This window comes from Meleagris gallopavo, chromosome 8, assembly GCF_905368555.1.
Source record: "Meleagris gallopavo chromosome 8, MGAL_WU_HG_1.1, whole genome shotgun sequence".
NCBI lineage: Eukaryota > Metazoa > Chordata > Aves > Galliformes > Phasianidae > Meleagris > Meleagris gallopavo.
Genome location: NC_139411.1, coordinates 8,636,199 through 8,660,577, shown reverse-complemented (window position 1 = coordinate 8,660,577; position 24,379 = coordinate 8,636,199). Strand labels below are relative to the sequence as shown.

Here is a 24,379-nt window from a genome sequence, read left to right as displayed (position 1 = left end):
AAATCTAAGAGAAAAGCAGTATTACGTGTTGCCTTCAGAAACAGGACTAATCAAACGTTGTATATTTCAAGAAAAAGGTCAGAAACTTTGCAGAAGGAACTGATGGAATTAAAATCACATTAGCATTACGAGCCCAATTTCTGGGTGGCTAACTAATGTGTATGGTCTTGAAATGAGGGTTTTGGTGCCCTAAAGGGAATCAGGGGAGCTCAAATGTACAAGAACTGAGTTAGCTGTATTTTTTAAGTCAGCCAGACCAATGTTGCAGTGCTTCAGTTGATTGCATAAGTTTGTGGATCTGCATGGTGAAACGTGGTACTAAGTTTAGTGAGCAGCATTGGTGGTAGGTGGATGGTTGGACTAGATGATCTTAGAGGTCTTTTCCAGCCATAATGATTCTATGAAGTTGTGGGAATGGGTGTCTCCTGCAGCTGCAGTGAGAGTACCTGGCAGCAGGGTAAGGAGTCACTGCACGGCTACAGCCACAGCATTGGTGGGGCTCCCTGCCAAATCATACCCTCCTTTCAGAGCTGTTACCTCAGAGTGGGGGTCAATCCAAAGATGGGTTTGCAAATGAAAGTGGAGCAGATCATATCCATTCTGATTGTCTTAGAAGAGGAAGCATTTTGCTACTCTGCCGTTCCTGAATAAATTCTAGCACGACCCACGCTGCTCCTCTGATAATGTCAGCAGCGCATTTGTGTGCTTTGTGATTTTAACCCAATGGCCAAGGTCGTGTTAGCTTCCTTTTTGCTTTTCCTTCGTTCCACATCACATGTTACAAAGATCACCTTGACCATTCCTTTTGGATCTGTGGCTGTTATCCTTTTCAAAAGCGCAAGGAGAGACTGAAATAATTTTCTCTAATAGCCGAAGCATCGTTGCGCTCTCCACTATGGAGCATAGCACATCTTCAAGTGTCAGGAAGTGAGTGTTGACTTTGAAATAGACATCCTGTGATCAGTGAGTTAGCAGGAATAATCTCGTCCAGATGAATAGAGAGAAATTGCTCGTGTCACTCGAGGGCCTGGCAGCAGAGCATGATTCTCTGAGTGTTGCTTGTATCTTCATGTGCTGCTGCTGGAGCTCTTCATAATGAATTGTGAAACATCAAGGAACTTGTTGGAGATCAAGGAAAGAAATTACATGATCTCAGCAGCAGCACTGATAAAGCATTTTACATTTTGTGTGTTGAGAACCACTCTGATGATTTTAGCTGTCTGAAGTTCTCTCAGCACAAATGAGCGTTCCTGCAGCTCATGGATTTCCAGAGCTGCTTTTTCACGAGGAGGCACCAAGCTGCACCACAGCTCTATTTCTCTATCACAGCCTCAAAGGCAGGAATAGCAGATTTGCTCTGAAATGCAGAGAAATAGTCATTCAAAGGGCCCAGAGATGAGTGGTGGTTTAAGCCGTGCTTTCAGGGGTATGAAATGGATGTGGGCCTTTTTTTTTCTTGATACACTGACTGTGCTGACAAATAGGACTTAATTGCTGGAGTTTGTTTACTCTCAAATAGTGGAAAAGAATCTTTTCCAGAAGTGACATGGAAACTAAAGCATGCCCTATGTCAAACTGTCTAATTAACAAAGGCTCACCTAATGAGGAATAGTAATGGTGTTTCTTTTTCTTGCTATACAGGTATCTCTTACATGTTATCTTTGGTTTTTTGTCTGTGTTTATGCTCAACATGTCTGTATTAAATTTGACAAATACGCAAAAACGAGGGAAATCTTTTGATTCATTTAATCGCAGCTTAATTCTTTTCGCATACCTGTAAATACTGAAGTCTTTGTAGGCTAATTTTAGCTTGTAGTAAGACAGTATTTATGAAAGTGTGATCCTATTAATAGCTTACAAGTCTGGCCACATGGAGGCCCTGACATACTGTGTTCCTGTGAAATAACTTCTAGCACTGCGTTGCACTTCAGAGTTGGTTTTTTTGCCTAAAGGTAACACAGGGATTTGCAGGGAATTGGTAAAATTAGCGTCAAACCACTTAATATTGTGCCCTAAGATATATTTAGGAAAATAAACAGAAATGTTGCAAGTAAACATAACATATGGTTCTTTTTCTAATCTCTACTTTAGGACGACGTAGACAGTCTAAACCCAGTTCTCAGGGATAACCCGCAGTTACATGAGGAAGTAAAAGCCTGGGTAAAGGAACAAAAGGTTCAGGAGATTTTTATGCAAGGTAATTATTTGGGAAATTGTGTTATTTTTATTCTGTGTTAGCTAGCTTAAGGCCATTAGTTGTGTGGGGCTCTTCCCATAGCATTTGTGGTATAATGGAGGATATATTTCTAACTCAGTGTTTTGGGAAGTGTTTGTTAAAAGAAGAAAACAAGCCTGTGTAAGAAGTTGTGCATGACTTCTTCAGACTGTTGGTAACTTGTTTGATGTCAGCGTTTACAGCAAAAGCTGAATATCGTTAGTCTGAAATGGAGATGTTTTATAACATTGGTTGTGAAGTGTTTGAAGGGCACCCACACCCTCTTTAGTCTGCCTAAAACTGTTGTGTGCACTGTTGGTGTTACTGTTCTGTGTGAGAACTTTGCAGATAGCGATTTGTGCCTGATTCTTCACAGTTCTGTCACAGATGAATACTTTCAAATTGACCTGGCCCCAATTGAAAAGCATCTTTCAAATAAATTACAGTCACAGATACAAGTTACATGGAAATGGGTATGAATTGGAATAAATTATTTTGGCTCAGTCTTGCTAATGCTTTAAATACTTGTGTGTGTTTGCAGTGTATTCATTAACTTTCTACAGATTTGGCAGCCAGGTAGCTCTATGGAGGCATTTCTAGCAATGGGAAGAAGAAGCTAACATCTGTGGGTCTGGGCTAAAATCCCTGTCTCACAGCAAAGCAGCTTTGGGGCAGAACTGCTTAAGTGGATGTTTTGTAAATGAAGATTGGGAAGAGAGCAGTAAATAATCTGGTATTTTAAGAATGGGACTGAGATTTCCTTGCTGTCAGGTTTCTTCAGTAAACTAAGATGAGAAATATGGTAAGTATAATATAGATGCTACAAAACAAAAACAAGTGAACAAACCCAGCCCCACAACTTTGTCCTCCTTTTTGTGTAGTTTTTAATTTGCTTAGGTTCGTCTGTTGTCAAGGGCCACAGAGGAAAGATGCTGAAGAAGCAGTGCACAGAATTGTGTAGATAGTGAATTGGTAGGCTTGTATTAGGCATTTTAGATTTTATCTTAATATCACCAGATACAGCATGATCTAATAATACCTGTTGGTGAATTTCATCCACAACTGGACTAGGAAGTGATGTGGATTCAAATTAGGGCTCTATGAAAAGGAAACTGAAATCGAGCTTGTTTATTATGTTTCATGAGAGTAACAAAATAATCATAAAAACACATTTATAAAAGTCTCTGTGTACACAGGTTCAGAAGCAGTACTTGAGCAAAGCCCCAGCAACATCAGAACAGTTGTGTAGGTGAAACTGCCAATACTTCATACACACAGCTCACTTAGGTCCATCTCATCATTCCAGGCATTGTCTTTGTGTCATTCACACATACATACTATATTTACATGTATGTATATAATACATAATTTATCAAATGGATGCTTGGATTCATTGAAGGGCACCAGATTAGGTGTATTTTAGATGAAGAGCTGAGACCAACAGAGGCATCCTTGCAGACCAGCCTCCCTTGTCTGCACACACGTCAGTGACTCAGGGAGAGCTCCCTGGCGCTGCTGGCTGCTGTCAGCTAGTCACGTAATCCTTCCTTTCTCCTCCCCTCCATTTGCTTTTTCTTTACCCTCTCTGTATCACTGTTTTCCTGTTCCCTGCAGCTTGAGCAACATTTTCACTCCTGTTTTGTCCAAACCAATCTGTTAAGGTTGCTGCCATCCTCTACACCATTTTTAGGATTCAGCCTTTTCTTCATTCTCTCACGCTGAGTTCATCATCTCGTATTTGTTGCTGTCAGAACTCTTCTTCTTGGAAAACGGGAAGGTTGGAGAAGAACGTTAAAATCTGGTTCTGAATGCCTGCGAGGAAGTGTGCCAGTTTGAGGAAGGGTCATTCAGTCAGAACTGCTCCAGTTACAAGAAGTGAGACAAGGAAAAAACTGCACCCTTTGGGTGGCAGTCAGAGCAGCATGCTTTCTAGCTTTGGCCAGAAAGTAGTTTGTTCCTTGTTTAAAGCAAGCAACTGCCAAACTTGGCCGCTTCAAAAGCTGGTGGGGAAAATAAAACCAGTTCGCAGAACTTATTCAGCAAAGTGGCTTTGATTTGTAACAATTAAAATCTCAGCTATATTTTTCTCCGTATCAGGTTCATTATCGCTACAATCTCTGAGACAGAATATATAGTAATTCTCTTGAAACTCTGAGATTGCTTCAGCACTGGAGACGTTTCCTCATAGCGCTGCACATGCTGTTTCAACAGTGTGTAGCCGAGCATGATTCAGGTTGGGGCTGCAGACAAAGGCAGCCCTTTCCTCTAATGGCTGCTTGGGGCTGGGCCGGGCTGGAGCCGGGCCGGAGCCGGGCCGTCCGGTGTCGTGTAACCACAGCTTCATCTTTCTCCTTCCTGGCACCCAGCAACACAGAATAAACCACACTGTTTTCAAAGGTGGAGAAAGTCTGTTTTGCAAGTAGATAGGATAAAAGCTGGATGAATGACAGACACAGATGAGAGCAAGAAGTGTGAGGGAAGAAATTGGCACTGGGTCAGCGCAGAAGAATACGAGAAGAGTTGGAAGTTGATGGAGAAGGGTGGATAGAACTTGTAAACTGAGAAGACTGGGAAAGGATTTGGAAGCCAGCGATCGGGAATCGTAAATGCTAAAATGAGGCAAGAAGCTGAGGAGAGAGGAGAGGCTGGATCTGGTTAAGCAAGACTGAGACTGGAAACCTTTGTGCAGTTAGCAGTAGGATTGAAAAGAGGGAGAGCTGGAGTAGGAGAGTGGGAGTGGAGCATTGCACAAAAAAAACCCTTGGCAGAGCTGTGGGATGACTGGGAAGGGCTTGTGACATGGAGAGTGTGGTTGAAGTGTGGGAGCTGAGCTTGAGGCATTTGGCAGAGGCATTTGGAGTAGGGATTGTGGAGAAGCCACCAGGAAATGTGTCCCCATGGGAGGCCGGTCTGGTTCGAGACCAGGAATGTGGGACAAGTTTTTAGATTTTTGCTTTTTTTCTGCCTCTGCATGTCTGTGCCAGGCAGTGACTCTCCTGGTGCTGCTGTGACCCTGGCTGTGCAGCTGGAAACACCCTCTGGGGATGAGCTAACTCCAGTGGCTCATGTGGTTCAGTGGGACTCAAGTTCATGGCGGTGCAGTGAGTGATGTGGATGTGGGCAAAAGAAGGGTGCCATTGCATGATGTTGCTGTTTTCTCAGCTGTTTGGATACCTAGATAAGGTCATTCTAGGGTTCCAAGATTAAGCCCCTAGACCACTTGGAAATGTCTACATCTATATTGTTTTGTATTTCTATTCATCTCTTAAATGTTAGCATTAAGAAGTCTTAATGATCACGGTATTTCTTGTGCAGAGAGTATATTGGACCAAGAAGTGTGAATATGGGTATTTTAGTTGAGAAGGCTGTCACCTGTCCTGTTTGTTGCAGACACTGAAGCTTGCTTAGTATGCTAGGCAGGGGCTAGAAAGACAGGGCAGTCCTGTACTTACCTGTGCTGCTGAACAACCAGGCACATTTAAGTGAATCATTTAAGTTAGGCATTTCCCAGCTCAACCAGTCAACCCAGTGACTGGTTTGACTTGGGGTTTGATTGCGGAAGTAGCAAAAGCCACAGTAAACTGAGCTTAGTGACAGTGCTACTTGATCACGTGAAGTGCTATATCAAGACTAAGTGCCATGGAGCTTAGAGTCCTGATGGTCAAGTGAGACACTGGACATGAATAAAACTGTTGTGCCTCAATTTCTGGGTCTTGAAGTGAGCTGTAAACTAAATACTGTATCATGCCATTTTCCTCCCTCTCTCCTTGTGGGCTTTTGGAGATGAATTAAACTCATCTTTACAGAAAGTCGGTGCGTGGAGTTTCTTTGCAGTTGGTGTATCTTAAAAGAGAAGCAAAGTCTTCCTAGTGTGTGTATTTTTGAATGTTTTGTGGGGCCATAGCTGGGCTTGGATCGCTCAGCTGCCTTTTGACTGTTGTAATAGAGAGAAACTCTGTGGTCACTTATGGGAAAGACTTGGCAGATACAGAGTCTAAACACCAAAATCTGAATCGTTTTGCCAGCAAAGCATCTGGGCATGTGACTAGCCTATTAAATAGCTTCTGTATAACCTGCTGCTGCCACATTCTAGCCTTTCAGGTTACTTTTCTGTGGTTGCTATTTGTAGACAGGAATTTTCCCATCATTTGTCATTAAGATTGCAGAAAGATTTAGTTAGATAACAAAACTGTATGTTGAAAATGTTGGCATTGCAATGTACCATTTGTGTTTCAAAATGTCTTCCTGAATAAAAGTAAAATCCACAGACAGTGCTGTGCTGGAATTGCTGGTAGCTTGCTGTCCATGCTGTTCACATCATGCTTTGCTGTGAAGTTTAAAAAACAGGGCAAACCTATTAATGCTTTTTTTTTTTTTTCCCTGATTTTCTTAATGGCTTTCTTATTTCTTCCCTTTCTGAAGGTCCATACTCCTTAAATGGTTATAGGGTGAGAGTGTACAGACAGGATTCTGCCACCCAGTGGTTTACTGGGATCATTACTCATCATGATCTCTTCACTCGCACTATGGTTGTTATGAATGACCAGGTGAGTTTGCGTTGTTGGAAAACAATCTTCAAATAAGCTATGCATTCTGAGCTTTTCCATTTTTTGCGGTACTCTGAAAAGCCCTAAGCAGTTAACCCCCATCAAGACAAGTCTGTTACTTTCTCTGCAGAAAATTCAGCCTGACTCTGCACTGGACTGGCCATTCATGGCATCCTCAAGCTGAATGTTTGCACAATGATATGATTAGTTCCATCCCTACAGTTCTGCTTTTCTTCTGTTGTTGCAGTTTGACTAGCCAAGTCTTTGAAATGAAGCAATCCAGTTCTAAGAACTGGTCTTTCCTCTCAGCTCTGTTGAGAATTTCTTCTCTATACACTGAAATCTTCTAGTACTCCATTAACAATTAGTTATTTTAAGCAATTGAAATATCCATTTTCCACAGTTTCTTGAATAAAGCCTTTGCTGCAGCCTAATTTACATTTACTGTGGTGGGTTTTTAGTTGCGTCCCTGAAGCTGATGTTACAAAAAGAATTAATGGTGGTGTTTTTAGTGGCAGTAATGAATTGTGTTATGGGAGACCAGAGCAATGATTCAACATTAATATAGCAAATGACCCATCTGCCTTGAAATGACTGACTAAATCATGTGTGACAGTATGAATTTAAGACTAAGTCTAATGCTCAAGTCTGTGCTTTCCCTTCATTTGCTCTAATGATTTTCCCCAAATATTCTTTTCACTTTGCAGCACATTGGTTAAAGATCTGTTGAGCATTTCTTTCTTTTTGCAATATTCTCTCTCACTAGCAAGAGTTCTTCCCTCTAGTTTTTCTGCTTCTTTTCCTTCAGAAGTTGTACTGCTGCTGGAAACAGTATTGCAGTGTGTTTCTGCAGTAAACATCACAAAATATTTGATCATTTTAAGTGCTACTTAAAGATTACCCCCTATGAAGATCTCAGTATCTTTTAATTTCAAATTTGAAGGTATTTATAAAGGAAGGAGCTGTAAAGTGGTGGCATTAAAAAAAAAAAAAGAAAAGGAAAGAAAAGAAAAGGGGGGGAAAATGTTATTTTTAAAGTACAATCAGAGGATTTGTTTTTACTCAGTCCCCAGCCTCTGAGAGTGACTTTGCGTATCAGTTGTACATGTCAGTGTTAAGTAGGCTTTTCTCTAGTTTACCTTTAGCATGCAGCGTAGACTGGTGAACACTGATACAGGAAATGTAGATTGGACAGTGTCCGAGCATCTGCTGATTATTTGTTTTCCTTTTTTTCTCTCTCAATAATTAGGTATTAGAACCTCAGAATGTTGATCCTTCTATGGTTCAGATGACTTTTCTAGATGACGTTGTTCACTCTTTGTTGAAAGGTGAAAATATTGGCATCACTTCACGCCGGCGGTCTCGTTCCAACCAGAACAGCAACACAGTTCACGTAGATACATTTATCTTTTTACCTAAATATTCTTGTATACAGTGAATATTAAAAATATATGTTTAGAGTTGCTAATTAAAATTGCATTTAAATCTGTTAACCACAAAATTATTTTTAGGGTCATTATACACGTGCTCAAGCAAATAGTCCCAGACCAGCAATGAATTCCCAAACTGCACCAAAACAGAATTCTCACCAGCACCAGCAGCAGAGGAATACTAGGCCCAGTAAGCGGAAAGGTTCTGATAGCAGCATGCCTGATGAAGAGAAGGTGAAAGAGGAAAGATTTGATTATATAGGTCGAGGAGGTAAGAATGGTAATGGAAAAGTGAGGGAGAGCTTCTTAAAAAGATGCTAGACTGAAACTGATAAGTATGCATGTGTTTTTTTTTTTAACAGAAAACCCCAAAAACAAAAATAAACACTTCCTTAGTAAAAGAAGAAAACCTGAAGAGGATGAAAAGAAATTAAATATGAAGAGACTGCGGACAGACAATATCTCAGATTACTCTGAGAGCAGTGACTCAGAAATCTCCAATAAAAGATTAACAGATTCCTCCTCAGAGCAAAACTCAGAGAATGAGTTAAAAAGCAAGAATACTTCAAAGATAAATGGAGAAGAAGGAAAATCTCAAACTGTTGAGAGAGTAGAACAGCCACTAACAGATAGGCGATCTCCATGGGATGAAGTACAGGAGGATAAAAAACGTGAGGAGCCAGAAAGGCTGAAGTCATCGCTCTTAGATCAGCAGGAAAAGCCTTTGCTCCATGCAGCAGAGCAGCCAACACCTTATGAGCAGAATTCCAAGGATCCACATGTTCAAGAGTGCAATGCAGAGAAACATCATGCTGCGGAATTAAAAAATGAGCAGTTTGTACCCAAACCTCCTACTCCGAAAAGCATTGTTGATAAAACTAGTAAAAACAACTCTGAAAAGGAGAGCCAGGATAATGCTGCAAGTACCTTTGGATTGCAAACGGTTCCGAAAATAGAATCTCATAGCAGTGATTTAAAACAGCAGTTTGCAAATGCAAATTTCCTGGAAGCACGAAAGCAGGAAGCTGACCAAAGTTGGGTTAGCTGTGTTGTAAACAAAATGGATTTGATACAACCTGGTGTTGTGAAAGCATTACCAGTAAATGAACATTTAAATCCTGAAAAAGAGAAAGTGCAGTATGGCTCATTTATGTCTTCGTTAAATGTAGCTTCTGTAGCAGAAGACAGTAAACTGCGTAAACAAAGTCCAGTCCCTGATTCTGTGAAGTCAAAACCTAGTGCTTCAGTTGATCATCCTAAAACAAAGTCACCTGATGTTAAGCCTAAATTCACCCCATCTTCTGATACTGTGAAGTCTAAGGTTAGTTCCCAAAACAGCCATGCTCCTGGATTAACAAGGTCAGCCAATAAAAGCGATCATGATTTGCCTAGGTCTAGTTTTCATCCAGTTCCAGCTAGAGTTAGCGCTCTAGAAGCTACTAAAAGTCCTCTTATCATTGACAAGAATGAACATTTCACAGTGTACAGGGATCCCACTCTGATTGGACAAGAAACAGGAGCTAATCACATTTCACCTTTTTTGCATCAGCATAATTATCCTCTGCATTCCTCATCCCACCGAACCTGTTTAAATCCAAATGCTCATCATCCTGCATTAACTGGTTCATCCCATCTGCTGCCTGGGTCTTCAACTCAGACCCCCTTGTCTGCTATTAACTCTCACCCCCTTAGTACCGCCCCTCACCATTCCGTTCATCACCCTCATCTACTTCCTGCAGTGTTGCCCGGAGTGCCTGCTGCCTCCTTGCTGGGTGGCCACCCGCGACTAGAGACTGCTCATGCTAGCAGCCTAAGCCATTTGGCATTGGCTCACCAGCAGCAGCAACAGATGTTACAACACCAGTCTCCACATCTTCTCGGACAAGCTCATCCTTCTGCTTCCTATAATCAGCTAGGGCTTTATCCAATTATTTGGCAGTATCCAAATGGAACACATGCTTACTCAGGACTCGGCCTGCCCTCCTCGAAATGGGTCCACCCAGAAACTCCTGTTAACGCAGAGGCTTCCTTGAGAAGGGTAAGTCGTGCTGATTTCCTAAGTACATGCTTAACTGAGGCTGGTGTCTTCCAGTAGTGGTTTCCTAGGTGCAGACGCCATAGTTTGAGTCATGCCAAGTGTGTCACTGAGTAGGCAGTGAGAGCGGTGTTCTTGTGTAGATGTAGAATTAGAAATGGAAATCCAGTGATAACTGTTGTTTCACGGGGATGTGAGGAGTTCTTCCAGACCTTGATTTCCTCAACACTGTAAAGTAAGGTGAGATGTTTGGTTTTACTTTATCACCAAGTGAGGTTGGGACAGGGCTAATGCTTTCTGACTTAAACCACGGAAATCATTAGATGAGAGATGTACTAGAGGAGGTATGACGGTTGTCTGCGCAGTGAGATGTTGAGTGTGCATGCTAGAAAATGGAGAATGGCAGGGACTGAGGGAGTCCAAATCCAATGGGAAGGTCTGAAGAGAAATACCGTGTAGCATTTGTAAATCTGGAGCTGAACACTCATTCCTCTTGTGCTTAACACCTGTCTGTGTGCCTTTCATTGGCACCTCCTTTTCTCCTCCTCTGTTCCTGTTTGCCTTCTCAGCTGCTTTCTTCTCTGTACTCAAGTCAGAAGGATTCCTCTATCTCTGCATTAAGTGTATCCACTGAAGCCTCAGGAGAAATCAGTTTTGTTTTCAACCCAGCGCTGTGGTGTTTGTTGGCAGTCAGACACTGCAATTACCGGAAAAGTTTTCTCAGTTCCTACAGGCTTAGGATACAGCATGCTCCTTGCAGGCACCTTATAGGAGCAGCATAAGATGAAGCATGTGTAACACAGACAAGTCTGGGAGAGCTTTACTGCCAGCTTCACTCAAACTGAGCATGTGTGTACTGATATTGGAGGCTTCCAACTTGGCCTAATTTGGGCAGGTTTTCTCAAGGACCACAAAAGGCATGTCACTGACAGTGGTCTTTCTGCCAAATTGTAAGCCTTTGCGTCAAAGCTTGGAGTTTCTGAATGGTTATAAGGATTGTTTTCCTTTTCATCACGGGGAAGGCTATTCTTCTCCAGCCTCATTCCTGAGTAAAGCCAAACCACTGTGGCTGAGTCTTTCCCAAACATTCAGCTTGAGTTGGCCTTGTAATACAAAGTCAGTTTGATCTAAACTGTGATAAAGTCGAATGCAGCAGCTTTAAGGGAAAACTAAAGGTGGATTTATCTCTTCATGTTGCTACTTGCTCCACCCTGTACTGAAGTCCATTTTGACAAATATATAATAGACTGTTTTCACTTTGGCTGCCTGAAGTATGCAGCCATGCATACCGAGGCACGTAGCTTTTTAATTATGTTGATATGTGGCAATTGTCTTGTGGCGACTTGTCTTCTGGCTCTGGCACTGGAGGCCTTCTTTAAATATGTCTTAGAACTCCAGAATGGGCGTTTCCAGTAAGACTTTGCATGGATGCCGTGAAGGGAGAAAGGGATCTGTATTGCAGCTGGAGCAGTAGCAGCAGCCACCCTTGGTGCGGGGGGAGCTGTGCTGCTGAAGGAAGGCTGCAGTCCTTGGGCTGGACCGCAGCTGGTTGCAGGTGGAGTTGTGAATCTGTCTGGGCAATGCTTGGTGCTCAGGCAGATGTTCCCCAACTTCTCTAGGGAGAAGGTGGTGGGTCTCTTTGCATAATACTGTAATACGGCTTACAGGCTATTTGTGGGAACTCGCCACAGCGTGGGAACTCCTGGACCAACAAATGTGTGCACTCAGGCTTGTGCAAAACCCTAGTGGTTGCTTTAAATATTCAGAAGTCTAGAAATGATAACTTCAAAGCTGTAGCACCTGCAGATCTATTTTGTACTCTGCGTGTGTCATGAGAGCTTTGCTGCCCTTTACTGCAGCGTTTCTCTTCTTGTAGTCAGCAAGGCTGGGAAGAAGGAGAGGGATGTACTGGTGGGGAGCAAAGAAGGGAGATGTGCTGGGCAGCTCCAGGAGTGAGTGCTGGAACAGTACTGAGAGACTTTGGGGTGTGCATGGGAGTTCTGCTTTCTGTCCCCGTCCCTTCTTCCAGGCCTATCCCTAACACTTGACCAGCGTTCCCTACCAGAGTGCTTTCTCTTTCTGCCCAGGCTGCAAGTCAGCACATATTTTTCCTAAGGAAGCCTCGAATGGGAGAAGGGAAAGAGCCTGAGAGCTCACAATATGTGGTCCATTTTGCAGAGCTGTTCCACAGCTTTCAGAAACGATGCACAAGTAGAAGCTGATTGGCATTGCCAGATATGTTTAGGTATTCAGAAGAAAATTGTACATTTTCTGCAATTACCATACTGCAAAAATGTATACGTTTATGATTTAATAGTGTGCTGATTATGAAATTAAGATGTATAAAAATATGTGGCAACATAAAGCAGATTAATTGAGATTATCATAGTTAATCATCTGGAGGGGGAAAAGGAGAGGAATCAACCAGAAAAGAGATGCTTGTATTGTTTACCTTGCTATGCAGGTAGCAAGGCACTGTGACACTGCCCTGCTTATTTATCAGTGACCCTTTTCAGAGACTTGTTATATAGTTGAAGTTGTTTTCCAGAAGCACTAAACCTTGTTTGTCCTTCAGAAGTAGTAATTCTTGCAAGATACTGAGCACCTCATGGTTGTCTTATTAGTAACTGAAGTTATGTGCTGTCAGACTGTCATTGGCTTGGTGATTTTGAGGAAGAAACTTGTGATGCTGTTCTGTAAATTAACAATTCCTGATGAGTATTTAAATAGGAAACCGTTCTAAGAATACTTCTGATATATGTGAATTATTTTTTATGCTGGAAGTCTAGGGAGAAATATAATCAGATGTTCCAATTGATCATAAAGTGATTTAAAATGTTAAATTTTATTTGCTGAATTTGATTTGATGCTGAAATAAAATATTTCACTGTGCTGATTGTTAGGACTGGATACAGTACCTCTTGTGGTACTACGCTGAAGATCCCCTGGTTTCCTTGAAATCTGACTTTTTCTGTGTTGTTGTTAACAGAATACTCCCAGCCCGTGGTTACACCAGCCCACCCCTGTGACCTCAGCTGACAGCCTTGGATTGCTGAGTCACATTCCTGTGCGACCATCCAGTGCAGAACCCCTTCGGCCTCTCAAACTGGCAGCACATTCTAGCCCACCATTGTCCAAAAGCATAGTAGAGCATCACAAAGAGTAAGTTCACTGTTGTTCTAACTCCCAGTATCACAGCATGCCTGAGGATGGTGGGACCCTCTGTCTCTGGTCCCAGCCTGCTCTGGCAGGGACAGCCAAGAGCGAGTGTGCCCACGACCATGTCCAGGTGACTGTGGAGGTCTCCACAAAGGAGACTCCACAGCCTCTCCAGGCAGCCTGTGCAAGTGCTCTGACACCTGCATAGCACAGAAGCACTTTCTGGTGTTCAGAGAAAACCTCCAGTGCTCCAGTTTTTGCTGACTGCCTCTTGTCATCTCTTAGAACCATAGAATCACCAAGGTTGGAAAAGACCTCTGAGATCATCCAGTCCAGCCACCCACCGATCACCACTATTTTCCTAAACCACATCCCTCAGTACAACATCTACATGTTTCTTGAACACTTCCACTGATGGTGACTCAGCCACCTCCCTGAGCCCGTTCCAGCACCCAGCCAGTCTTTTGGAGAAGAAATTTTTCCTAATGTCCAAACAGAATCCCCTTTGGTGCCACTTGAGGCCATTCCCTCTAGTCCTATTTCTAGTTACATGGGAGAAGAGGCTGACCCCCAGCTCACCACAGTCTCTTGCCACGAGACAACACTGAAAAGTGCCAGGCTCCATTGTCTTTGCCCTCCCCCTTCAGCTATTTATAGACATTGAAAAGATCCCCTCGGAGCCTCCTCTTCTCCAGGCTGAACAGTCCCTGCTCTGTGCATGCTGTAAATAGAGTGCAGGACAAGAGGGTACTTTTCAGCAGCTGACATTGTCTTCTAGCTTTGTTTTAGTTTGTTTGCAAACGTGGATGCCTGTGATAGGGAAAAGTTTGTCAGTGTGCTGCAAAATAGACTCTGCCCTGTTGACTTTTATTGGTACTTGAATTCCTGAGTCATCTGATGACTTTTGAAAACTGCCTAATATAAAGAAAAGTTTGTTTTGTGTTAATAGATAACTTTGTTCAGAGCATGGGAAGAAAAGTCTTCTGCTTAGCTTGTTGTGATACTTTTAGACTAAACTGTGTCTGTATGACCTTTTTCAAACAGAGAACTGGAGAGGAAAGCATTTATTGAACCTTTACGTTCTGCTACGACTGCGCCGATAAAGACAGAGCTGGAGCAAAGCAGAACACAGGCAGCAAAGGAGAGCCATATGCACAGACATTTTGCAGATCCAGTGTTGAACCAGCTGCCAAGGCCGCCACAGGAGACGGGGGAGCGACTGAGCAAATACAAAGAAGAACACAGGCGAATACTCCAAGAAAGTATTGAAGTTGCTCCTTTTACAGCTAAAATAAAGGCACTGGAGGGAGAGAGAGAAAACTATTCCAGGGTAACATCCTTATCTTCAAGTCCCAAAAGCCATTCAGTAAAGTATGACAAAGATGCAGAACGCTCTGTGTCAGAACTGTACAAAATGAAGCATTCGGTTCCACAGAGTTTGCCACAGAGTAACTATTTCACCACCTTGTCTAATAGTGTGGTGAATGAACCACCAAGATCTTATCCGTCCAAGGAAGCTTCGAGTGCATATGTTGATAAGCAAACTAGTTGTCCTTCAACAGCAGCCAGTCCCCAGTCTCTTCCTTCTTACGTTTCTTCTCTCTCAAAGCCTCCTCCTTTAATTAAGCATCAACCTGAGAGCGAAGGCTCTGCGAGCAAGGTACCTGAGCAGCTTTCACAGTCCGTGCAATCTCACTCGGTTGGTTGTTTTAGAAGTGACAGCAGGAGCCCTACTCAGTTGTCAGTCTCATCTTCAAATACACTCCGAAGCATGCCTGCCTTGCACAGAGCACCCGTGTTTCACCCCCCTGTGCACCAGAACCTGGAGAAGAAGGAAAGCAGCTACAGCAGCCTTTCGCCTCCCACTCTGACCCCCGTTCAACCTGTTAATGCTGGTGGTGGTAAGATACAGGAACTGCAGAAACCACCAACTTTAGTACCTGAACCTAAGGAAGCTCAGACTGTTTACAAGGGCTCTTCTGAACAGAATTTATCAGAAGCGTGGAAGTCTAGCAACGCTGCTGCTAATGAAAAAGTGGACTGGCATGTTGAGAGAGCGAGTGGAAAGTCACAGTCCGCCACGGCATCTGTTATTGTGCGTCCTGCTTCGAGCACGAAATACGAGAGCATAGCAGCGGTGCAATCAGCTTCCAAAGATCGAGTCAGTGAGAGATCTTCAGCTGTGACAAATCAAGCAGATTGCCTGAAAACAGCGGAAGCCAGGGAGACTGGAAGAGTCATTCTGCCAAATATGAACTCAGACAGTGCTCGCACACAGTATGAAAAGAAATTTCCAGCTGTCTCGCAAGGCACTGTTGCTCGTTCTGTCACCCCTACCACAGCTATGATCTGCAGTACCAAAATGGACGTGACCGCATCGGCGGCCACAACTACCAGCGTGTTGAGCTGGGGCAGCTCAGAAGTGACTTATTCCTTGTCAAGCACAGCCCCGGCCTGCACGCCACTGGAGAGTGCCGGCTCGAGAGCCGCAGGTCAGGCGGCAGCACCGGCCCAAGAGCGCAAGGGCAGCACTCCAGCGCCAGCTGCACCCGTCCCTGGCAAGGCAGGCAGCGCTGCGCAGCCCGGCCCGGGGTTCTCCACCTCTGCCGACTTCGTCCATTTGAAAAAGCACAAGGCGGCGTTGGCCGCAGCTCAGTTTAAAAGTAGTAACCCCAGCGAGACCGAATCCAACTCTGTGAAAAATCAGACATTTTCAACCTCTCTCTCCCTAGACAGTGCTATCGTCTGTAATACAATAAACAAAGCAAACTCTGTAGGCAGTGGGCAAACTTCCCAGGCGAGTCAGCCAAACTACCACACTAAACTGAAAAAGGCTTGGCTGACAAGACATTCAGAGGAGGATAAAAACACTAATAAAAAAGAGAATTCAGGGAACAGCGTTTCAGAAATTATTAAGCCATGTACCGTCAATTTAATAGCTTCTACATCAAATGACTTGCAAAATAACATTGATAGTAAAATCTTGGCAGATAAGCTTGTGAAGGAAGATAAGCACCCTAGGAGAAAAGCAAAACGAACTTACGAGTCTGGCTCTGAAAGCGGAGACTCTGATGAAAGTGAGAGCAAGTCAGAGCAGAGGACTAAGCGGCAGCCCAAGCCAACTTACAAAAAGAAACAAAATGATTTGCAGAGGAAAAAGGGTGATGTGGAGGAAGAAGTAAAACCAAATGGTGTTCTTAGCAGGAGTGCCAAAGAAAAAAGCAAGCTGAAGTTGCAGAGTGGCAGTAACAGCAGTGAGTATATTAATCTGCTCTGGAAAAGACAAACTCGTGTAAACTGCGGCAGTGTTAATCCTGGAGGGTCCGTGCGTGGTACGTGCAGTATCTGGGAGAAGTGTTAATGAGTGTGCTTGTGAAAAAGCACCCACTGGGTTTATCAGGCTTGGGGCCCTCTGAAATATCCCGGTGTAAGAAGTTCAGTGTTTTATGCATATGTGTACAAACTGGTTCTTGGCCTAAAAATAAGCACTAAACAAACTGGTTTATGCCGTCTGTCATACTGGAACAGACTGATGCATATAGTTAGTTATGCATCTTGTACTGATTTTATGGTGTGTCTAAAAGCTCTGATGCGTTTATTTTTAGAGTACTACTGGAGGTGGAGATTCTCCACTGTTGAACTTTAATTTGTCCTTTGATCAGAAAGCCAGAGGCAGTTCCTTGAGAGCCTGATGCCACTGTTACGATTTGGTTAATCTAATAAAGCTTTGAGGGAGAGTCACTTCACACTCCTGACAAGAATGCGTATTGATTGTGTGGTGCTAACATTCCTCTTGTTTAAGGAAATCTAGGGAAATGGGAATTTCAATATATATGTAATGATGTTTCACATAGCAGATTGTAACTAGATTTATCTCAAAAAGAGAAACTGGTCTGTCAGCGGGCGGGACTTTATTCAAGAACTCAGCCCGGTTTTTTATCCTAATTTATTCTTCTCTAAGGAGTATTCTTTTGTCTTTGTTCTGGTTGAGCATGAGAAAGTCTACAGCTAAATTACTTTTCGCAAGAATTTTGAAGTACAGTTAGTAAGAAAATGAGCAGTGCTCCATGTAATTACATTCCTTGACTTTTTACTGCCTGGTGTATAAAGTTCCTCTTCTTGTATCTGAGAACACTTGCTGCCTAAGTTGTGCCATGTCCTGGCAGTGTTGCAATCTGTCTGAGGTATTTTGGCTTGGGTCCAGCAATGGTATTAGTGCAGAGAACACGCCTTTTAAATGTCTCTCAGTCCTGGTTTCCCCCTTTTTTTTTTTTTTTTTTTTCCTTTAAAGTGAACTGTAGACACATGTGACATGTTAGGTCTTGATGACCTTTGTATTGTTGCAAAAGATTTTTTTAATGGTTTGTTATAGAAAGGTTCATTAGATAGCTCAAGGGAAAGCAGTGTCTTCTTGTCCCAACTGATGTTACACAACCATGAAAGCAATGTATGGTGGTACGTTATGGAGTTGTTTTCTGGAATTCAGGTCCAGAAATGAACCGGAGCTTTGGGTATTCTGCTATGTTGTCAGTTGCACAGGCTACAGCAAGTACTGTACCTTAACATTGTGGCTCTTTCCCATGATAGCAGCCTTATGAGCTTACCTACTTCTCATGATATCTGGATAGACCCACAGTCCTTCTTAGACATGACCTGTTAAATCAATCAACATTTCTGATAGTTCTGTCAGATGTCTTGGGTCAGCATCATTATAATTTGAGAGGGACAGTCAGAGCTTTTCTGACAAAGAGGGCTTTCCCCAAAGATTCATCCCAAACCATACTTGGCTTGGAGCCTTCAGGAAGGGGAAGGCCCTGGGGGTCAGCTGCCTGGAACCCTGCAGATGGCTGAACAGAACTGCTGCAGCACGGGGGCTTGGTGGTAGTCACCATGTGGGTGGTATCTGGATGGTATCTGGATGCTGCCAGGGCTGAAGGCTGCATCGTCCCAGTGCCACTGCTGAAAGCTGTGGGAGCTGTGTGCAAGCCAGAGCGCTGGGAGTGGCGGGCTGCAAGGCTCCCTCCTGCAAAGCAGGAATGTTGCAGTCCTGCGAGTGCTGGGGGTCCTCCAAGTGCCTGCCCACAGAGCCTGGAGTCTGGCAGCTACCAGATGTTTACTGCACTGGATACAGAGATGCTGAGAATCGTTCTTCATGGACTAGCAAACTGTGCCTTGGTCTTTTACTCTCAAGTTTTAGTCCAGTTACCTTTGTGCTCCTCAGATGAGTCAGTGTATTTTGTGGGCAGTGAACTGAGGGATAGAGTCTGTCACCTGCAGTGTTTGTACACAAAGTCTGTGGCAAAATACTGATCTGAACCCGGGTACCAAGTCCAAAGTTAGCACCCTCGCCTCTGCCATCCTGCATCAGATCTGTGCTCACAGGACGTGAACTTTCAAGAGCAGTGGTAGATTAAAGGGCAGATACTGCTATCTATCTGCAGGTGGAAACTGGGGCTGCTTAGAAAAGTCATTAAATCGAAACCCTGGTTAAATAACAACAGGGTTCAGTTTCAAAATGTTTATGTGAGAATTACACGTCTTACTCAATTGAAAGTGTTAGATCAGCTGATTTGTTCAGTCAAAAGTAGGATGTTTCTTCTTGGTTTTCCACAGCCAACATATTTGAAAGAGAGTGAAGGGGTTCTGTGCTTCCTTATGCTTGGTGCTTTACACTGAGCTCAGGTGAGCTACATGGGTTTAGAACTGCTCTTCTGGAATTCTCTGCACCACAAATTCTAAAGAAATAGAATTTTTACATTTTTTAATGCTTGCATTCATTGCATTGTTGCCTTGAATGCATTTTCACTTGAAACAAAATGCAAACCTTTGTTTCTTGAAGTACTGTATTACCTTGTGCATTTTTAAGAGGGAGATTTTACAAATGGCTTTAGTGGAATCCTTTGTGAATGGCACACTTAACATAGAAGAATGCAGTGTCTTTAAGTTTTTAGACTTCGGTGCTAACAGGAGAGAAAATGGCTGTGATGGCGCAGTATGTTACGGGTGTCAGTGATGCACACGTAGTAGTGCAGAATGCTGGCTGATCTGAGTGTGCCCCAAGTACAAGAGCTGCCTGTGCCTCATCTGAAACCCCTCTCACTTTTGCAGCTGGAATACCTCGCTCGGTGTTAAAGGACTGGCGCAAAGTAAAGAAGCTGAAGCAAACAGGAGAGTCCTTCTTGCAGGACGATTCTTGCTCTGAAATTGGACCAAATTTGCAAAAATGCAGAGAATGTAGGTTAATAAGAAGCAAGAAGGGTGAAGAACCAACTCACTCGCCGGTGTTCTGTAGATTTTACTACTTTCGACGGTAAGTGCAGCTGTTTCCTGATCTCTGGTGTTCTTACCTTTTAAAAATGATAATGACAAAGGGCTTGTGTGCTTGAAAGCTTGTCTGATTTTTCCAGCTCACTTTGCCTGATAAAAGACGTAGTATTTACATGTATATTCCTTGCTTCTTTTCTGGATTGACTACGCTTCTATTTGAAGCTTTTACAGCAGTCATGAGAACAGCTGCCCGGTGTACATTAGGCAGGCAGAAGATAGAGTGCATCACCATCACACAGGTGTCTGACATTTGAAGTGGAATTTTCAAAAGGCAGCCTTCAGTCGCTCTGGACAAGTTGTACAACCGCAGAGTTGTGCTCATTCATAATTGTTCTTGTGCCAGTAGGTGGTTGGAACGCTGCTTAAGGTTTTATGGGAGTTTTCTAAGGACAGAGGAGCTGTGCCCTCCCTTTTCCCAATTCTGGCAAACAAAGGAACTTCGTAGATCAGGAGGAATGCAGCATAGCATGCATGGCACAGCAGCACAACTGTCAGCACGGATCTGAATGGCATTAGTTTGGATGTGGGCTCTGCTGGTGATATAGATCCAGCGTGTGTTGGAAAGGACATTGCTGTTCCCCAGATAGAGTTTTAATTTTTTTGGAACAAAGCTGTAGTTAGAAAAGTCATCGTCCTGAAAGGGTTTGTTTTAAGGTTGGACTCAGAATACACTGGCATAAGAATGTATTCTTATCCCAGTGTGGCAGTGATAGATTGTGAGCTGCTTCTGCATGAAAGAGACAACATGGGTAATAAAACTTTGCCAACGTTTTCAAACACTGTCATAGAATTTAAAGTACAAATGTTTTGAATTTAATGTGGTGTATTTTACAGCTTTTTAATTATTTTCATTGTTTAGATAGTAGGAACTGAATTGTAAATGAGGCTTCCTCTGCTGTTGGTAGTCATTACTGTAACTGAAAACTCATCTTTTCTTCTGTGCACATCTGAATATCGTGTTTTTTGTACTTCTGAATCTGGGACTGTTTTACAGACATGGCTGTGTTATTCCTTAAGTATTATAATAATCATATATGTTTGTTGTATTATGCGAGATAGAGTAACTGACTGCTTAAAATAGGCTAATACAGGCATGGCTAGTCGGGTGGTGTTGAGTAGGATCACAGGAAAACCTTCAGTTATTTTAATGGTGGGAAATTAGCGGATACGAAAATGTCATCTTGTATTGGTGATTTTTTCTGCCTAGATAGACTTCGGTGTGGTGTTCTGACTCCTGTTTTCTGAGGTTGAGAGCAGTAGGATTAGAAGAGCTGTAAAATAGAGTCACTGAGTGATTGCTGTCACAGATGCTGTAAAAATTAAAGGCGAGGTGAAGGTGGACCCAAACTTTAGGCAAACAAAAAAGGCAACTTTTCCGTCTGCCATTTTAAAGCAGTAATAAATGTTACAGAGAGAGAATGAATAGTAAACTGAATCCTGCGTGGTCTGAAATGTGGTCTGCCTAAAAAGTTTCATATCTCCTTGCTGTTTGTTTTAAAACCATTTTTTCTGGCAAAATTCATTTTTAAAGTGGGAAATATGGCAGAATGGTAAAATGGAGAACATTTACTTGTTTTAAGACATAAGGTAAAGTAGTAAGTAAAATAAGCCACAGAATGTAATGACACATGCAGTTAAACTGTTTGTTCTCATTTGCAGGTTGTCTTTTAGTAAAAATGGAGTGGTTAGGATAGATGGTTTCTCCTCTCCTGATCAGTATGATGATGAGGCACTGAGTTTATGGACACATGAAAACTATGAAGATGATGAACTGGACCTGGAAACTTGTAAATATATTTTAGATATCATAGGGGACAAGTTTTGTCAGTTGGTAACATCCGAGAAAACAGCCATGTCCTGGGTGAAAAAAGACGGTAAGGGACTCTCAGATTCTTTGTTCTCTGTGTTCTGCAGTTTTATTGAAGCATTTGCACTTGCTATGATGTGCTGCCTCCTTCTAAGCCCTTGCTTTGTATGGGGGTACATGGGGACGGGTCAGGAGCCTTCCTCAGCGGGCTGTGGAGCAGCAGGGAGTTCCCTCCTGTGCCCAGGGCAGGCACCTGCCTTCAGCATCCACCTTGACAGCTCAGCTGTCTTGAGATTAAATGTATCCTGCAGGCAACAAGGTGAAAAAACCCAGCTTTCATTTCTTGGGAGTTAAGAGTAAGTTTTAAAGAAGTCCTTCATCTTACTTGTAATGCACATATGATGAGAAGGAATATTCTTGCTGTATTATTTTAGTCTTTGATTTTGAATGCTTTAACCTTTTTGTAGTGTCTTGACACAAGCATTGGTGGGGATGCCGTGTGATGCAGCTAAGGGAATAAATGTTGGTGGCCTGTTCTATGAAGGATCGCTTTCCTTCTGCACGCCTGGTTGCATCTGAGGGGAAAATCACGAATACTTCATTTATTAAGGCTATTCATTCTGTGCTTTGCATTTAAATTTCCGTCCTTTTATTCTGCTTATTTTGTATTTCAGCCAAAATTGCATGGAAGAGAGCAGTGAGAGGAGTCCGTGAGATGTGTGATGCATGTGAAGCCACATTATTTAACATTCACTGGGTCTGCCAAAAATGTGGATTTGTGGTCTGCTTAGATTGTTACAAGGCGAAGGAAAGAAAAAGTTCTAGAGGTCAGTTCTTTGTGAACTGGAGTATTGTACATGCTGTTTGTTCTCATTTGTTACAAAGCTGCTGATCCATTAAGTGTAACTGACTTTCTGTAAAACATGAAGTTAGTACTTCTGAGTTTTGGTGCCTGTTAATTTCTCCTCTTTTTTTTCTTTTTCGGTAAGTAAACATAGAATCATTCAGAAGGCAACTGATGAGGGGCTGCTTTAGGTCTTTATCCGCTTTTCCTTTGTCTTGTGAGCGTTGTCTTGGATTGCTTGTGCCTGCCCCTCAGGGATGAATCTGGCTCTCCAGCTTCAAAACTGACTCTCTTACCTCCCTGTTCTACGATAGCTCCCTGCTGTTAGGGCTTGGTGTCAGTGCTTTCTAGAGTTTTCTCTTCAGAAGTACAGAATTGACACACTGACTTAGCTTACTTTCTTATTACTGAAAAGGTAAGACAGGAAAAAAGAGCTCACCACGTATTTAAAATGAGTATTAATGGAGGTTTTAAAATTCAGCAGCCTATACACATACTCAGTTTAATCTAATTCCTGTGCTTTAATGGAAATGTCCACCTTAGTGCATAGTAAGGTGTAACAAGACTGACCAATTTCTGAGCAACCCAGCCTGGTTGCAGCTGAGTTGGGGAAGGGCTTGGAAGGTGGAAGAAGCCATCAGCTCTCTGCCATGACACAGCTGCTCGGGCTGGTTGTTTGAAAGGGCTGCCTTCCCTGGGTGGCAGGCATTGTGCCCTGGCACAGTCCTGTGGTGAGACGCTGTGCCAGAAAAAGATTCAAGTATAATGCTGTTTTGGAAAGCATTTCCATGTTTGTCATAGCAACGTAATGTCACATATGTGAAATGTTAGTAAAATAGTGTGCAAGTATTAGATGGCAAATCTTTAGTAAATGTAGAGATTCTCATCCACTTTGTCCTTGGCTGTCAGCAAGGAGCCTCCAACGCTGTGGTTATAAGATATGCTCTGAGATTTTCATCGAAGTTTCTGGCGAATGAACGCTGGTGTTTTCCAACACTGAGAGCAGTCGTTAATGCTTTAAGTATGGGAAGCTGCTCCAGCAGCTCTTAACTGGCTTAAGGCTGCGTGTGCACATATGTGTGCATTTGTCTGGTGTGGCTTGGGATATACTCTGAATATTATTTACCCTAGTGGGAACATGCAATCAGAGGCTTTTTATAGCATGTGTTATCCAGCCAGGAAAATGTTCGTAAAACGTCTTCAAAGTTTAAAAAAACAAGGTACAGAAGCAGGCTTCAGTCTTTCAGCAGGGAAGCATTTCTCTTTGCTGCTCATCACAGCATTACACACAGAAGCAGAAGTATATCCTCCCTCTCTGCAGCTTTACTTCTCATGATACTGCAGGGTTCGTGTAGACCTTTACTTTGGCAGCCTTACAAAGTTGAGAACCACCCACCCTTCTCTGTATAATACCGCTTTATATTACACCATTTTTCCTGGATCTGGTAGTTGTTTTTACAGTTGCTAAATGTAATGGAGAATACACTGGTTTCCCACTGCTTCAGCAGGAATGCTAGAGGTTCAAGTGTTCAATATTTAAGTATCTATCAATGACTTTTCTTATTACTTTAGAATATGAATGATTGTGTGTCCGTTTTCACCTTCGTATGGTTCCTGGCACCATCAAGTGGAGTGCCACGTTATGGCATTTTAGTGAGAAAATAAGTTAGCTGGATACATGTGGCTGTGGTTTTGATTTATATGCGTGTTCAGTTTTATATTTCAATGTGTTACAAGTTGCAGAAGCAAGAAAATAGCTAACGATGGAATGCTTGTGTGCAGGGAACATCTGGTAGGCTCTGTACATTACAGTGTAAAAAAAAAAAAATGCTCTGAGTATGCTAAATGCATCTTCTGGTGTATTCAGCTTGTGTTGCTAACTACAAAAAGCAGAGCAAACTGGTGAAAAGTTTTGAAGTGTCTCTGAAAAGTAGTGGTTCAGTGGGTGGGATGTAAGGCTGGCAATGGAGAGAGAAACTGTACCTCTAGTGGCCCAAAATCCCATAGTGGATTGG

The 24,379-nt window shown here is 42.8% G+C and overlaps 1 protein-coding gene across 4 annotated transcripts in view; it reads left to right on the top strand.

The window, feature by feature from the left end:
* Positions 1-24,379, top strand: part of JMJD1C (jumonji domain containing 1C) — a 147,724-nt gene that overhangs the window by 108,342 nt on the left and 15,003 nt on the right. For 2 of the 4 annotated variants that reach the window (XM_085229316.1, XM_031554357.2), the window contains 10 exons: positions 2,092-2,197; positions 6,638-6,762; positions 8,012-8,155; positions 8,274-8,463; positions 8,555-10,230; positions 13,217-13,389; positions 14,431-16,718; positions 19,495-19,696; positions 21,373-21,587; positions 22,195-22,347. In XM_085229316.1, coding sequence (XP_085085442.1) covers positions 2,092-2,197; positions 6,638-6,762; positions 8,012-8,155; positions 8,274-8,463; positions 8,555-10,230; positions 13,217-13,389; positions 14,431-16,718; positions 19,495-19,696; positions 21,373-21,587; positions 22,195-22,347 — 5,272 coding nt within the window. The remainder of the gene's footprint in view (positions 1-2,091; positions 2,198-6,637; positions 6,763-8,011; positions 8,156-8,273; positions 8,464-8,554; positions 10,231-13,216; positions 13,390-14,430; positions 16,719-19,494; positions 19,697-21,372; positions 21,588-22,194; positions 22,348-24,379) is intronic. The other 2 variants (XM_085229317.1, XM_085229318.1) reach the window with 2 other exon arrangements.